General features: G+C 36.3%; 1 protein-coding gene across 2 annotated transcripts in view; it reads right to left on the minus strand.

Moving 5' to 3' along the window:
* Positions 1-9,111: 9,111 nt before the first annotated feature.
* The window catches only part of SLTM (SAFB like transcription modulator), a 41,506-nt gene continuing 32,868 nt past the window's right edge, over positions 9,112-17,749 (minus strand). For both annotated transcript variants that reach the window (XM_044665308.1, XM_044665307.1), the window contains exons 16-21: positions 17,288-17,412; positions 16,460-16,630; positions 15,489-15,803; positions 15,237-15,381; positions 12,819-12,979; positions 9,112-10,136 (exon numbers count right to left, since the gene is read on the minus strand). In XM_044665308.1, coding sequence (XP_044521243.1) covers positions 10,028-10,136; positions 12,819-12,979; positions 15,237-15,381; positions 15,489-15,803; positions 16,460-16,630; positions 17,288-17,412 — 1,026 coding nt within the window. In that variant the 3' untranslated portion in view covers positions 9,112-10,027. The remainder of the gene's footprint in view (positions 10,137-12,818; positions 12,980-15,236; positions 15,382-15,488; positions 15,804-16,459; positions 16,631-17,287; positions 17,413-17,749) is intronic.

The raw sequence follows: 17,749 nt of genomic DNA on the forward strand, positions 1-17,749 counted from the left end.
ATGAATAGAAATCCGATTAGACCCAAAGACTGATATAAGGAATTCGAGGAGATATTTTCTCCTGTTACACACCTTGAGCAACTTAGCTGTCTTATCTAGAAATTGCTTCTGAATGTGGATCCTATATAATGGATAACTTGGAGACATTCTGTGCTGAGTGGGAAGTGGGTCTTTTTTTCAGCTCTCCTCTCTGCTGGATGACTTAATAAACTTGTTTCTAAATTATTTATGTTTGAGGTTTTGTTCTCAGCTAATAATAGATTTAGAGTTGGAAAGGGCTTTAAGAGGCCGTCAAATCCAACATTTTATTTTGTAAATAGGGAAACTGAGACCCAGGGAAGTTAAGTGACTTGCCAAAGATAAACAACTAGAGTTTAAGGGAGCATTTGAATTCAGGTCTTCCTGATTCCAAACCCAATACCCTGTCTATTCCAACACCTAGTGGCTACTTCTCACTAACCAGCTCACAAACCACCTTCTAAACCTGTATGTCTTGTGGTGCTCATCTATGTTCAAAAAAGACTTCATCAAATATAGTAGGGAAACTTCCTTGCTACCTGTCAACATCTCAAAGGTACCAGTGAAGGGTACCATTCCACCTCTCCACACTGTTGCCAGGTGACAAATCTATCTCTTCTTGTCATACAATTCTTTGATAATGTTTTTTACTCTTAGCATGATTCAGACTTCTTTGCTGGCTAATGTGTTAAAGCCTATAAATAGCCACTCTGGCTTCTCCATTCCTCTCTGGATGATGCCGATCTTGAGAATGTATCAATAGTGTTCTAGATCTCACTGCCATACAGTAACAGTAATATACTAGTATTGAAAATATGGACTAGTATTGAAAAAATAGACACCTCTCAAGGAAATAAATCCAAGCTACCAAAGCCATATGAAAAACAATTCCAAATCACTAATAAGAGTGCAGATTAAAACAACTGAGGATAGGGGCAGCTGGGTAGCTCAGTGGATTGAGAGCCAGGCCTAGAGACAGGAGGTCTTAGGTTCAAATCCGGCCTCAGACACTTCCCAGCTGTGTGACCCTGGGGGCAAGTCACTTGATCCCCATTGCCTACCCTTACCACTCTTCCACCTATGAGTCAATACACAGAAGTTAAGGGTTTAAAATAAAAAAAAAATTAAAATTAAAAAAAAAAACAACTGAGGATAACCCTTTTATCTACCAGATTGGCAAAGTTGACAAAAAAAGTAAAATGCCTTATGTACAAGAGGCTGTGGTAAAATAACACATTAATGTACTGTTGGTGGAGCTTTGAATCAGTACAGCTTTCTGGAAAGCAATTTGGAATTATGCCCCCAAAATCCCTAAACTGAGCACATCCTTTGACCCAGCAATAACACTGCTAACTCTATATCCTCCACCTAAATAAGTCAAAGCAAAAGGGAAAGGGCAGTAAATATTCAAAGATGTATAGGAGCTCTTTTTGAGATAGCCAAGAAATGGAGATTAAGAACATCAATTTGGGAATGTCTAAATAAATTACAGTAAGTGAACATACTAGAATATAGTCATATCATAAGAAATATTAAAAGAGATATTTTCAAAGAAACCAGGGAAGATTTGTATGAACTGATGGAGTGAACTGAGCCAAAATGGTCTTTACAGCAACAATACTGCAGATGAAAAAACTTTGAAAGATTTAAGAACTTTGACCAATCATAATTTTAGAAGTTCAATAAGGAAGCATGCAACTCATCTCCTGACAAACAGGTAATGGATTTGACACAAAATAAGTTTTTGGACTTGTCCAATTCAGGAATTTGTTTTGTTTGATGTATATTTGTTTCAAGGGGTTTTTAGTTTTTTTCTGTTCTTGTCCAATGGGAGCTTGAGGTGGGAGAGAGAGAAAAGAGATTCTTTAAAAGGAAAAATTTAATTTAATTAAAAAACTAAAGAGTTTGGACAAGGCGTTCTAAAAAAAAAAAAAAAAAAAAAAGGAATGTGGTGGGCCTTTCCTTTCATAGAAAAAGTACTTTAAAATTTCCTAAAAGTAATCCAGTCTGTTCTCCTCCCTTTTTAAAACTCTGGTTCCAGTTTATATTGTCTACTGGTGTATGACCAATGCATACTATTGAACAATCTCAACAGGGGATCCATTCAATGCATGTTGAAATCTGGGCAATAGACATTATTCTACCATTTGGCTTTTCCTTTGTCAATGGAGTGGTTGCAGATCTCTTCCAAAGGACTTTGAAGTTAGATGGGTTGGATATAATTAGCACAGTCATTGACAAACAACATCTGGAGGATATTAGCCATCCTCAATCTGGACACTGTGCACTAACATAGTAAATATTTTTAGCTACCATTCATTTCCCTATTTTGTGTCTTGCATAATGTTTATTAGTAGAAGGTCATTGAAAAGGGCCTTTTCTATTGTTACATCTCCCAACAATTCCCAAATGATCTTAATGTATGAATGAAAGACAATTTTCTGTAAAAGCATTTAAGTGGCTTATCTTTTTGTTTGCAGTGCATCCAGTTTTATCCTTGAATGCTCTCAGAATGACTTTGCCTAGTTGAATATCTTCACACGCTTTCTTTAAATTGTTTTTGTTCACTTCTTCTCTCTGGTTTAAGAAGTTTAAATAACATCTTTCTTCCTAAGATTTTACAAACATTGGAATTCTGGCCTGATATTGCCTTTGACAACTATCTCCATGTCTGACTAGTAAGTTTACTAGATATTTTCTCACTAAGGTAGTTTTACTTTCTTTGTGGCATTTAAATCTCTTTTAACTTCTGAATCAAATTATTATGTCCAGTGTCAGTATCAGTTCTATTGCCAATTACCCACATTTTATTTTCAATAGCTTGTTATTTAAATAATTCAAGGATAAATATTTTTAATTATGCTATATATTTTTCATTATCATTTCTTCTATATAGGTATGGGACTTCTAGGCAATCTTTTTAAAAAATATTTATTTTTCATTCATTTCTTAAAACTTAATTCCAAATTCCCTCTCTACAGTCACTCCCGGACTCATTGAGAAGACAAGCAAAATATTAATTATACATGTAAAATTATGTAAAACATGTTTCTCTATCAGTAATGCAGCAAAAAAGCAACAAAGTAAACATTTTAAAAATTAATTTTGAAATATTTTTCATGGTTACATGATTCACTTTCTCTCCCTCTTTTCCCTCCCCCGTCCCAGAACTGACAAGCAATTCCACCAAGTTATACATGCATTATAAAGTGAAAAAATTGTCAGTCTGCACTCAAAGTTCATCAGTTCTATCTTTGGAAGTCAATAGTATTTTTCATCACAAGTCCTTTGGAATTATCTTTGATAATTGTACTGAGCAGAGGAGCCAAGCCTTTCACAGTTGATCATTGTCACAATATTGCCGTTATTACATACAGTGTTCTCTTGATTCTGCTCACTTCACTTTGCATCAGTTCATATATAGTTATAATTTTACATAATCTTTAAGTCTTTGGCCTTTTGTTTCTCTCTCCTGAATCACATTTTTCCATATATTACTTACCATGCACCCTTTTTCATTTTTATTACATTGGCTTGGCCTACTCATAAGGAAGCAATGTTTTTCCATTTTTCTTTCTACCTCCAGAGATTGAACTGATGTAGTCTGAATGGAGATTGAAGCCAAACAGTCTTCACTTTATTTTCTTGATGAGTTTTCTTTTTATGTGTCTTCTTCTACAACATGACAAATATGGAAATATGCCTTGTATAACTGCACATGAATAACCAATACCAAATTTGTTTACCATCTCGGGAATGAGGGAAGGGAGAGAGGGAGAGAATGTGGAACTCAAAATGTTAGAAAACAAACACCAAAAACTGTTTCTACATGTAAGTGGGGAGACATAAAGCATTATAAAAGGGAAAAATGGGAAGAAAAGAAAAATTATAGATTATCAAGGGAAATAAGAGATAGAGACAAAGAGTTAATAGCGCTTCTAGACCTCAAACTATATTGTAAAGTAAGTCATCAAAACATTCTAGTAATGATTTAAAAAACAAGAAAGATAAATCAGTGGAACAGACTTGTTTTCTCATGTCTAACTCTTTGTGACTTCATCTGGAATTTTCTTGACAGAGATACTAGAGCCGTGTTGGCAAAGCCACCCAATGCGAATGCTTCCTTCCTCCCATCATGGTTAATGCAGGGGACTCACAGGCAGCTTCAAGTTGCTGTTTGGGCACACAATCTCTAAAAGGTTCACCAATGCTGTCATTTCCTTCTCCAGCTTTTATAGATAAAGACATTTGAGGCAAAAAGGGTTGAGTAACTTGTCCAAGGTGTCTGAGGCCAGATTTAATGATTAGTTTTCCTGTTTCTGGGCCAGGCACTCTGGCCACTGCACCACCAAGCAGACTAGACCAAGGTATAATCAGAAAAAATAGAACTCAGTAGCTCAGGGTTTGATAAACTGGAAAGCAGAAATTACTTAGGAAAGAATTTGTTGTTCAATAAAAATGGTTCAAAAACTAGAAATTGGGCTGATTAACACTTTACACTACACACCATGATACATTCCAAATGGAAATGTGACCTTATGCATAATGGTAAAATTAATATTTTACATATAATGCAAATTAACAATTTATATTACATACACACAAATATATAACCAAAAGTCATTTCCCCAATGCAAAGGTGAGGAAATATGAACAGTTCTCAAAATAAAAACTATAAACTATTAATGACTATATTAATGACTATATTAATGACTATATTAAGGAATGAATGCTTCAAATCAATAATAAAAGAAATTCAAATCACAGCTCCAAGGTTTTACCTTAGACCATGTAAACTGGCAAAGATGACAAACATTAAGAATAGTCAAGCTGGGGGGCAGCTGGGTAGCTCAGTGGAATGAGTCAGGCCTAGAGACTGGAGGTCCTGGGTTCAAATCTGGCTTCAGCCACTTCTCAGCTGTGTGACCCTGGGCAAGTCACTTGACCCCCATTACCTACCCTTACCACTCTTCTGCCTTGGAGCCAATACAAAGTATTGACTCCAAGATGGAAGGTAAGGGTTAAAAAAAATAAATAGTCAAGCTGGAGAAACTGTGGGTAGACAAACTAGCACATTATTAGTGTACTTGTAAATCAGGACGACCATTTTATAAAACAATTTGGAATACTGAAATTAAAGTGATTAAAATGTCCATCCTCTGGGGGTAGATTGATGGCTCAGTGAGTAGAGAAAAAGTCTTGGTCTTAAATCTGGCACTTCCTAACTACGTGATCCTGGGCAAGTCACTTAACCCCCATTGCCTAACCTTTACCTCTCTCTTCTGCCTTGGAACTAGTACTCAGTATTGATTCCAAGACAGAAGGTGAGGGTTAAAAAAAAAAAAAAAAAAGAGCTCAGAGATTTAATAGAAGTGGCTCAACATTTCAAGTCAATTTAGGCACTGGTCCCTATATTCAAAGACAATCTTCCCTCAAGAAGTTTGCATTCTCCTAGAACCAGCATGCCCAAAGAAAAATAGACAAACTAGAAGCCCAGTATATAAAAATAAGTTCTCAAAGAGCAGCAATTGTAGAGGGGAAAGTTCCTATAAAAGACAGGACAAGCTGTTTTTTCAAGAAAGCTGGGGATCCTACAAGAAGGTAATGAGGGTTTAAAAGGTGGATCTGTTATGGACATTGGTAATGCTGTAGGCAGTCAGGAAGCAAGTGTGGCTTAATCACAAGCTGCTTACTGATGGTGCTGGGTGTAGGAATGACAAGCACCCAGTGCCTAAACCAGCCAAGGGTTTGATGTAATTTCCCTTGGCAAGGATTGAATCCCCTTTCAGATTATGTTTCAGCCTCTAACCCGGCTGAGGAAGTAACTCCTATTGGATCACAATGAGATTAGACAGGAAGGGAAGTGTGGTGCTTCCTGGCTAACAATATGGAGATACTCTGCTACCCTTCTAGAATCTTGAACACCAGTCTACTTAGATCTGAGTTGAAGGTAGGAGCCACTAGTTCATAAGTTAAACTAAAGTTTATTTGAAAAGTTGATTAGGGAAAAGGGATTGGAGAGTGGGTTAGGAAACCTATTTAGTCTAGTACTGCCTTCTTAAACTAAGTTCAGGTTGTTGAACTCCTTGCTACAATCTTCAGCTGTCCCAAAGGACCAGCCCCGGGACAGAAATAAATGATCTCTTCTTGGTAATATAGAGCAACCTCTTAATAGGTTCTAACTAATTGATTTAAAAATAAAATTCCTATTGGGTCAGCAAAGTTCTCCTAAACCTACCTAGCCTAGGAAACTAAGATCCCATGTTCCTCCTCCCGGCCACCCTGGATCCCCAAAGGGTAGAAGTAAAGGTGAGAAGAGAAGTTGGGAAAGAACAGAACAGAACCCAGCCCTGGGTTTCCAAGGCTTTATATACCTGGGTCCAACTGGCAGTTGGTACTTGCCCTGTGGCTCATGCCACAGTCAACATTCCAACCAGGGCAACTGACAGGTTGCTCCCAAGCAAACATGGCAATATTAATCCTATGTTACAGGAGAAAGGGTGTTCCAGGCATCAGGACAGTAGAGGGAAGTGGAAAGGTACTAAGAGATGGAGTGTTGGCCAAAAAAACCATTTCAGATAGAGCAGAGGACATGAAAGGCAGTAATAAAAAATATGCCCGAAAATGTCTGCTGGAGCCAGTTTCTGAAAGGTTTAAAATATCCAACCAGAAATATTTTAGCTTACAGGCAAAATAGGAAGCTTCTTGAGCTGGAGACATCCAAGCAGACAAGTCCAAAAGGTATTTGGTGATTAAAGGACATGGTTAAAAATGTGTATTTGTGTCATCAGGCTAGGAATGATAAAGCTAAATGAACTTGAGAAATGAGTAAGAGTCAGAAAAGGATCAGAACAGAGACTAAGGTACATTTATGCAAGGGGATAGAGACATGGATAGTAAATAAGTAAAGAACAAAGGAATGATTAAACCATTAACAAAAAGAAAAGTCTCATAAAAACTCAGGAGAAAACATTTGGAAGTGGTCGATAATGTTGAGACTGATAATAAAATTGTATGCTTTAAATTAATATTTAATGAAGTTTTTGATAAATTTGCAATAAAAAAGGCAACAAATCACTGGGATTTGTGAAATACTTTTTCAAAACCACTAACAATGAAATAAACAATATATGCACAAAGTTGATGCTTTATTTTCATATTAGAAATTAATAAAGTAGAAAAGTTTGGGAAGACTTGTATGAAATGATGCAAAGTGAAGTGAGTGAAACCAAAACAATTTATACAATAACAATACTGTAAAGATAATCAACTATGAAAGACTAGGTAACTCGGATCCCACAATAATCAACCAAGCTTCAAAAGGACTCATGTTTGAACATGCTGTTGATCTTCAGATAGAGAATGATGGATTGAGCATAAAACGGAAGCCTATTTTCTTTTTTTTTTTTTTGACACAGCTAATGCAAGTGTTTTGCATCATATATTTGTAATAGCTTTTGAAGAGAGGAATTCAGAAGCAAAAATAAAAATTAAATTTAAAAATTTTATAAAAAGAATTACTAAATAAACATAAAAGGAATGACTAAAATACAACCTTGAAATACATAGGATTTTGCACATCATTTTTTGCTGAGACCAAACCCAAAGCAGCAGTTCCAAATACCACATTAGAGTACTTTACACATATAGTTTCCTTACTAATCATGGGATTTCAGCATGTGAATGTAGTCATTTTGGCCAAGGCCTGAGCAGGAGACAGTGCTCAGCTCTTGACATATCCACAAACCCCGAGGTTGGCACGAGAATGATCAAAAAATCCAATGAAAAATTACTCTTGAAACCCTCAGGCAATAGGAAAAGGGACTTCTCAGCAAAGCCAGTGCCAGGGTTGTCCTCTACACACTACCAATGTGGGAGATCTTTATAGGGAGCAAACTGAGACAGGAAGAGAAGGAAGCCTGGAGCCCAACTCTTCAGCTGAGTGTCATAGGAAACTTGAAAAGGAGGTGGGGGCAGCCAAGTGGCTTGGTGGATTGAGTCAGGTCTAGATAGGTGGTCCTGGGTTCAACTTTGGCCTCAGACAAGTCCTGGCCACTCTTCTGCCTTAGGACTAACACAGTCAGAAGGTGAGGGATTTAAAAAAAAGGGGGGGTGAGGGGGGAAGAAAAAGTTTGGAATACTTTAAGAGTTCATATTTTTAAACACAGCAGCAGGACCCGAGATGAAGGCAAAGAGGAGTGGGACTGGACTAATCTGAAAGATCTTGCTGAGGTCTGGGTTTTATCCGCCAAAATGTACTTTCACTGAGACTGAGAGGCGATCTTGGTCAAGGGAAGAAATGGACATAGATCCAAGAGTCAAGATTTGATACTTTTTCAGCTCTGTCACAGGTTCTGCATGATTTTGTCATTTATTAAGTAAAATACAGGAAATTCTGAATCTAAAAGAAGGTGTTATTATCAATTACATGGTGTTTTTTTCAAACTCTTACCCTCCCTTCCATCTTAGAATCAGTATTATGTATTGGGTTCCAAGGCACAAGATAGCTATGGGTGAGGCAATGGGGGTTAAGTGACTTGCCCAGGGTCACACAGTTAGGAAGTGTCTGAGGTCACATTTGAACCCAGGACCTCCCATCTCTACACCTGGCTCTCAATCCACTGAACCACCCAGCTGCCCCTTTCTTAGTGTTTAAATAAATATCACCTTCTACACTAATGGTGTACACATCTTTTTTAGATATAGAACTTCTCTTCCTTTATCATTGTTTGTATCGCTTTCTGTTGGAAATTAAAGAGGCAGAACTGACAGGACTCTAAATGAATGACTCCTTCCTCTACATCAAAATACAATTCTAAGCATGAGTGAGAATAGTGGTGCTGGAGGAGCAAAATTGTGAAGCTGCTTCACATTCTATTTTGGATGAACTGAATTCTACTACTACCAGAAGCATATATATGTTACTTTCCTGTGACTAAGATTGCTTTCCTCTTGGTAGCTCTTATTCCTAAGAAGATAAACCAGTCTTTTAAGTAATTCTCAGTAATCTACCATAATCTGGGGTTTGACTATCTTAGTGTAGTAGGACATTGTGATGCTGACCTAAAAGTGGAAACACAAAGACTCGTAGAATTCTAAGTGTGAATTTTTATTTTTTTACCAAAGGCAGCAAATTCTTCCTACATATAAAACTCAAGTGGATTCACTGATTTCAAGCATGGATTTCTTCTACATCAACAAAGTTGGGAACATGGGAAACAATTCTGAGAGATGGAATTTACCCATTAGATAACAGTTTCCTGGTTGATTATCCAGACACAAACTTATTGGTACAATTCAGCAAAAATTCCATTCATAGCTCAAGGCCTCATTATACTTACTACTATATATTCCCACACAAACTCAAACAAATACATTCATTGTGTATTTAAAAATGTTCAACACTTAAGCAACTATACAGAATATGAAGGTTTATTTCAAAAAGGAATATTTTTACCGGGATACACAGATGCACTTAATGTAACAGTACCTTCTGCAAAAATAGGTTACATAATACTCAGAAATGCAAGGAACAATTTTATTTTCTACAAATTAGACAGCAGATGTTTTTCTTAGCTTGTATAACCTTCAAAACGGAGGTCATAAATATGTATCTTGTGACAAAGTAGCTAACTCTAAAGCCTGACACCACAGAGCTAATGCTGGTAACTTAAACGACTATTACACAGTTGCAAACTACTCTTCATATTCACACAGTGTTAAAACAAAATGGTTTCCATTCCAATTTTTCTTTGCTTCTTGAATGGGACACTCTAGTGCTGCAAGGAAAAAAATGTTCAAAAGATACACAAAACTATTTAAATTTACAACATAACTATGAAAATACCTTCTCAAATTGAGGAAAGCAATCATGTTTTTAAAAAAGAAAAGGGGGGAAAAAAGGAGTTTGACTAAACTCCTAGGTAAGTCATATGTCCTCTGACTTGTCTGTTAAAAGTTTACAAGAGGTTTTAATAAATTATCTTGAAACAATGTCAAGCAGCTGAATTCAGAATCTTCTCGGAGGTCCACCCTTAAATGGCTTAAATCCGGAGCCACTTCCTCTTTGCATAGAATTGCCTGTTATCTGCACAATTCTATTAATTGGTGATGAGTTACTGGAAACAAATTTTTAAAAGAAGTGTTAAAGATCAGATAGGAGAAAACAACAATAAAAACATGTTTATTTAAGAATGTACTCATGATGCATATATTTAGAAATTAAGCACCTAATACAGGAACCAAAGAATATACAAAACAAATGTGACGTGGACCTTCACTTGGTTTGTAACTTAAAGTACTATTTAAGTAATTGCTAAAATGAATGGTATGGGCAAATGTTAAAACATTTGAAAAAGCTAAAGTGTGAAATATTTGGTTTTTGAGTTAAGATCCCTTATGGAAGAGATTGTCATGAAAGCTAGACCCTAAAAAGATGGGAAAGATTTAGACAGAAGAGAAGAGGTGCAAGCTAAAACCAAGTAAAGTAATTAAGTAATATGAGGCTAGACAGAATGGAGAGTTCCATTGCTTAAGGGGAAACAAGCCTAACAGCTGGATGAATGAAGCAAGTTTATAAAAATACCTTAAAATTTGAAATGCCAGGTTCGAGAGTTTCAATTTGATTTATTGTTAGAGAGGTGTGTGGGGAGGGGGTTGGGGTGGGGGGGGGTAAGACCCCTATAATTTCATTAGTAGGGCACTTCCTTTGAGGAATTCCCTGTACCAAAATCTATCACAGCATCTTATAGCCTTAAAGGCAGCTTATAGCCCTTAAAGAGTTGTCAAAACTATGAGGCTTATTGATTTGCCCAAGGACACAATCAATATGCTTCAAAAGGAGGATTTAACCTCGAGTGCTCCTGATTTGTGCTTAGTTCTCTGTGTCATTATGTTGGCACTTACTAAACTGAGAAATAATTTAAAACAGAGATTATGGTGGGGAAGAAAATGCTAAATTTGGTTTTAAAGACACTGTGACAGTGAGATATTCACAGTTTGGTCTAAGTGAAGTATAACAGTATAAAAACAACACAACTGGAAAATATTTCAACAAGTCATTGTTATCAATAATACTGAGCTAAATCTAATAAGATGAAATTTATTAGAAACATACAAAATTTTAGTTTTGAAAAGACAACTTCACAAATACAAGGTAATTTTTTTAAAATGAGGAGATTAAAGTGTATTAAGTTTCATAAGTCACCAATGTCACAATGACAGTCAAGAAAAAGAAAGCTAATGCAATGTTAGGCTGCCCTGAGAAGTACTGTATCTAGGACTAGGAAGATGGGAGTTCTGCTCACTAAAGAGTGATTTAAAAAAAAAAAAGGGGGGGGATGGGGGGATGTATCTGACAAAGGTGAGATAGCTTTGAGATGTTATAAGGAAGAGTGATTAGACTTTTGGACTGGCCCCAGAAGATAGAACTAGGAACATTAGATAAAAGTTGCAAAGGCACAAATTCAAGTTTGATTTAAGGAAAAACTTCCTAATGGTCAAGATTTGCAAATGGTGTGAAGGCCAACTTGATTCTTCCTATCAGTCTATAAGCTAAGGCTGGATTAGATAATAACTTACTGAATATCAGGGGTTTCTTATCTGAACAAACTTTTGAAGTCCTTTCTGTTTCTAAGATTGTACGAATACAGACAGATGAGACAGTATCGGAGATCAGGACTAGACTTGTACTTTAATTGGTATAGGAGCTCCCAAATGAAGTAACTCCCTCTACCAATGCGGAATGGCATATTTTCAGCAATTTATAATCTTGAAGAACTGCCAAGAGCACTGAAAGCTTCTGTGACTTACATAAGATCATACAGTCACTATCAGTTTTCCTAGATCTGAACTGAGGCCAGTTCTTGATCATCCTGCTGACTTACATACATAGGCTGTAATGATAATCTAGTCAGTAAGTTGTTTTTTTGATGTGCTCTAGGAATTTCCAAAATGGTAAAGCTCCTACTTTTATTTTATTATTTTATTTTTATTTTTGAAACCCTTACCTTCCATCTCAGAATCAGTACTGTGTCTGGGCTATCAATCCACTAAGCCACTCAGCTGCTCCCAAGCTCCTACTTTTAAAAGTAAAGGACTTCTACTTTTTCTCCCCTTTTAAGAAGTGGTAGAAGAATCCTCTTCTATGGATAAACATTTACTCTTTAAAAAAAAACAACTGGGGAGAGCTGGGTAGCTCAATGGATTGAGAGCCAGGCCTAGAGATGGGAGGTCCTAGGTTCAAATCTGGCCTCAGACACTTCCCAGCTGTGTGATCCTAGGCAAGTCAATTGACCCCCATTGCCTAGCCCTTACCATTCTTCTGCCTTGGAACCAATACACAGTATTGACTCCAAGATGGAAGGTAAGAGTTTTTTTTTTAAAAAAAGCAACTAAGGAAAAAAAAAAAACCTTTACTTTCCATCTTAGAATCAATACTGTGTATTGGTTTCAAGGTAGAAGAACAGGAAGTCCAGGATCACACAGCTAGGAAGTGTCAGAGGCTAGATTTGACCAAAGGACATCTGGTCTCTAAGCCTGTCTCTTAATCCACTGAGTCACACAATTCTCCCCCCTAAACTTTCACTCTTAAAGTGAAAGTCAACAAAAACAAGTATTTTTTTAAATAATTAAAATTCATGGGAAGAAATAAACTAATTCCATGAAGGGAAAGATTGCACCATTGTTCCTTTTCTATCTTTCTCCTAAAAAAGAGCTAGCAGAAATGTACTATACTCTACAGTAGCGCTCAACAATACTTGATGAAACACAAAGAAAATCACTAATAAGAGTTATTTTACCTTGTATGCTGGGGTATCATGCCTGCTCCTCCCCGGCCATCACCCATTCTTCTTGTGTCATGATATCCACTGCCTTGAGAACTTGGGCCATGCCATTCTTTTCTTGGTCCACTTGTTTCACGCCCATGACGTTCAACCACATGTCGATCTTCAGAATAATGCTGAAAGTGAGTATATTAAAGAAAACTAAGGTCATGCCAGTACTGCCAGGTTAGTTGCTATGAAGCATTTTTTAAGGCACCAAATATCAAAGAAAAGTTCTAAATGATAAGCAGAAAGTAATATATAATAAAATAGAGCTCCTTTGCTTCACACCTTTCATTTATTGCCCTCTGTTCCTTAACTAAAGCCCTGAATAGTCTTGGTCAAAAAAGTACCAAAGCTACATAAAATGGGGATGGAGTCTAAGAGAGAGATATCATCAGCCTTTCAAACTAGACAAACTCAGAGCATGTGCCCATTCCCAACACAGCTAGGAGGCATTCAAAAATGCCAGTGATTCATAGACGTTGCTCCTTCCCTGTAGATCTCAAAACTCTTAGTAACCATCAAATATTCCAAGGGGAATACACTACAATCAGAGGCTGTAGTCCTAAGAAAAAGTTCTGAGACAAAGCAGGTGTGATTCTTTGTTTAACTTTGGGATGTCTGACATGTAGAAATATAGCATTCGTACTTTCTGGGCTATGGCAGCCTAATAGGCCCCATCACTGAAGCATGATAAATACAGAGAATAAGTTTAACATGAATAATTTATCTAAGTGGGAGAAATAATCAGAGGACTTCCCTAAGTAATAACACCATGCCTAGAAAATTGTAACAAAAAAATTTCTTTCTTTCTTTCTTTTTTTTTTTAATGAAAACCCTTACCTTCTGTCTTGTATTGGCTTCAAGGCAGAAGAGTGGTAAGGACTAGGCAATGGGGGTCAAGTGACTTGCCCAGGATCACACAGCTGGAAAGTGTCTTGAGGCGCCAGATTTGAACCTAGGACCTCCTGTTTCTAGGCCTGACTCTCAATCCACTGAGCTACCCAGCTGCCCCCCCCCCAATTTCTTTGTAGGCAGAAGTTTCTTAAATATAAAACTCAGTATAGGCCATATGACTGCCATTTACTCATTCCACAAAATCATACTGAGAGAGTGTATGAGGGATATTTTATTTTTAGAGAGCATACAAAATAAATGAAATATATTAAAAGCAGGGTTTTGCAGCAGAATTTGATTTGACTTTTACAACTTCAATTAAATAATGCTGGCAAGGGCAAGGTTATGTAGGGTGTCATGCTGTAATTTAACAGCAATCTAAACATAACAAAAAAAAACAACAAAACCCCATTCATATCTAATTTAGAAAGACAACCCCCCCAAATTTTTAGTTTAATTTAAAAATAAATAAAATGATAAAAAAAAAAGGGGGGGGATATGAATAGGCAGCTTTCAGAGGAAAAAAATCAGAACTATCAATAATCATATGAAGAAATGTTCTAAATCCCTCTTGATTACATAAGTACAAATCAAAACAACTCTGTGAGATACCACCTTATACCTATCAGATTAGCCAATATGACAGTAAAGTAATAAATGTTGGAGAGGGATGTGGCAAAATTGGGACACTAATACACTGCTAGTGGAGTTGTAAAACTGACCAACCATTCTGGAAGACAATTCGTAATTATGCCTGAAGGGCTTTAAAAGAATGCATAACCTTTGATCCAGCAATACCATTACTAGGTCTGTATTCCAAAAAAAATTTTTAAAAATGGGGATAGACCTGTTTATACAGAAATATTTATAGCTGCTTTCTGTGGTAGCAAAAAATTGGAAAATGAGGTGTCCCTTGATTGGAGAGTGGCTGAACAAATTGTGGTATATGATAGTGATGGAATACTATTGTGATATGAGGATTGATAAACCAGATGATTTCAGAAAAAGCTGAAAAGACCTCAATGAACTAATGCGAAGTGAAATAAGCAGAACCAGGAGAACATTATACAAAGTTAACTGAAACACCCTGAAATGATCAAATGTTAATAGACTAATAGCAATGCAATGATCCAGGAAAATTCTGAGACTTATATAAGAAAGAATGCTATCTACATCTTAAGGAAGAGCTGTGGGAGGGGAAATACAGAAGAAAACATTTATCACTTATTTATATGGGTATATGATTTGGGGTTTTGGTTTTTAAAAATTACTCTATTATAAAAATGAATAATATGGTAATAGGTTTTGAGTGATAATATATGCATAACCCAGTTGAACTGCTTATCAACTCTGTGAGGGGGAAGGGGAGACAACATGAATCATGTAACCATGGAAAACACACAAACACAATAAACAAATAAATAAATGAATGAATGAATGAATGAATGAATAAATGAACAAACAAACAAACAAACAAATAAATGAGATACTCACTTGTCCCCCACTTCCTCTTTCTCCTAACACTCCTCTTTCTCCCTCTCTGCTTCCATAACCAGAAGCACTGCTTCGGTTCCCTGGGGGAGCACCTCTTACATTGTGTCCAGAAACTTCTCTTCCTGATCTTTCTGGTCTTTCACCCCTTAAAGAAAACTTACAATCAGGATCTTGGTCATCAAGTTGAAAAGCAAGAGCTAAATCTGTTAGAGAAACAAATCTAGCTGAATATTAGAAACTACAGCAGAATACCTTGTGTCCCGTTTTTCGGTGCTCATGCCACCTTCATTCTTCCAACTAGTTTGTCTTGGAGGATTTGGACCACCCTCTCTTGGGTGTCTGCCATGTGCTATATCAGGTCTGTCATGAATAATTACTGTCCTCCTCTCATCTCTATCTCCTCGTACTTCTCGCCTATCCGTGTCTCTAAGTTCATTTCTTGGTGGTGGTGGCTCATTTCTTCTAGAATCACTGAAATTTTTGGGGTACCTTTCAAACCCTGGATCTTCTCTTCGTGCAGTTGGACGTGTTTTTTTCCCTTCACCTTGACTAACAAAGCGTTCCCGCCTGTTGACAGTTTAAAAATAGTCAAATATCTCAATTTTTCTTGCCCAGTAAGAACCAAACACAAAATAATACAACCCTAAAAACATACTCAATTTCTCCCCACCCCCACCAAATTAACTACTGCTTTGTCTCAATTTATCATATAACCTACAATGCCTTCTTTAAAAATCAACTTAGCGCTAAACCCACTAGTGTTAAGAAGTAATATTACCATAATATACATAACTGACCATTTCCACTCAAACTAAGCCAAATATACTTTTTGGTCAATTTGTTCTCAGCAACAAAGAGAAATTGAAAAATACACAGTTGCTGACAAACTTCCCACATCCTTTTTTTTTTGTTTCACTGCCTCACAGGAATGTAAGTCTCAATAGACATATGCCACCTCCTTCCTCCCTCAAAAAAAATCATAAAAGCATAAAAGCCATTCACTTTTCAACTGGATAAAAATGACTATCATGATCCCATTACTTGTTAGTCAATCTGTTTAATTTAGTTCAAATATTATATCATATTCTCATTAGGCAAAAAAGCAATTCCTAAATGCAAAATACTGTCATATCTTTTAATTATACACAAACACACTCAAAGTCAACAACAGTTAAAACAATTAAGCCAAAGAAACCTTAAGTAGTCTTTCTTTGCAAATCTACCTTTCAAAAGATGAAGATTGTACTGCTGTACCCTCAGGAAATCGGGCCCTTTCTCTGTGATCAAAGTCATTAAATCTGTTCTGCTGACGGTTGTATTCAGATCCATGACTAAATCGTGCATCTGTATCTAGAGACAGTTTTTTAGTCTCATTCCAGTAAGGATCATCTCGCCTTGTGGGGAGTAGAGGGAGAAAAATGTTGGGTTAAATATTCATTTTAAAATGAAAAAGCATGAAAAAAAAAAAGGAAAGAAAAAAAAAAAAAGAATTGCATGAGCCCTGACATTTCAGAGGATTTTCCTTGTTTTCTAAATATTAGATTTTCTTTATGTTCTCTACAGATAATCCTTCCACTTAAAATAGTGATGTCTTCAGATATGAATTGTGGGCCCTCTCTAGTCAGTGGTCCTCAAACCTTCCAGTTCTTGGACCACTTTCTTTTTTAGGGTCAGTGTTCTAAGGATTACTTACTCAACTAATTCTCTCCTTCTACCTGTCACCACTACAATAACTTTTATATTTAATATTCATTTTTATTTAGGAGGTTAAAATATGAAATATAATACACAAGCTTGGGAAAAATAAGTATATAAGTATACTTGTAAAATAAAATAAGTTTTCCACAAGATAAGCAAGTAGTGTGCCAGCATGTACTAAACATCATGATAACAGTTGGTCTCAGAACAGCTTAATTATTTTGCTATCTTTTGCTTCAGAAGCATACTGAACCAATGCATTAACATTCTTGTCCACTTCCTATTTGTCTAACTTTTTAATAAAAGGAAAAAAAGTAAATACTAAAAGTGGACAAAAGAAAGTGAGGAACTACCTATGATCTACGTCACGTGGACGTTTCAAAGAATTCCTTTTTTCTTGTTCATAACGAAGTTGCTGTTGTTGCCTTCGCAGTTCTTCTCGTTCCCGAGCAATACGTTCAGCTTCCTTACGACGTTCCTTAAAAAAGGTGACAGAAAAGATGAAATTAAGCAAAATTTAATGGCTATATAAAATAACATTAGAGTATGAGTTTAAGAGATCTGAATTCTAACTTCATGTGTGATTTGGGGCAAATCACTTTAAAGTGAGAGGTTTTTACCTTGTGCCTATGAACTTCATTTGGCTAAAATATTAATAGCTAAATAGAATACAAAATATGACTTAAAAGTATCACATTTGATAGCATTTGTTTATGGAAAGGAACCTTTCTTCTCTTCCAGGCCTCGAGATATTATGATCATTACTACTTAATTTTACTAAGACAAAAATTTAAGAGATCATAAGATGATTGCCA

Source organism: Gracilinanus agilis, chromosome 2 (assembly GCF_016433145.1).
Source record: "Gracilinanus agilis isolate LMUSP501 chromosome 2, AgileGrace, whole genome shotgun sequence".
NCBI classification, from domain to species: Eukaryota; Metazoa; Chordata; class Mammalia; order Didelphimorphia; family Didelphidae; genus Gracilinanus; species Gracilinanus agilis.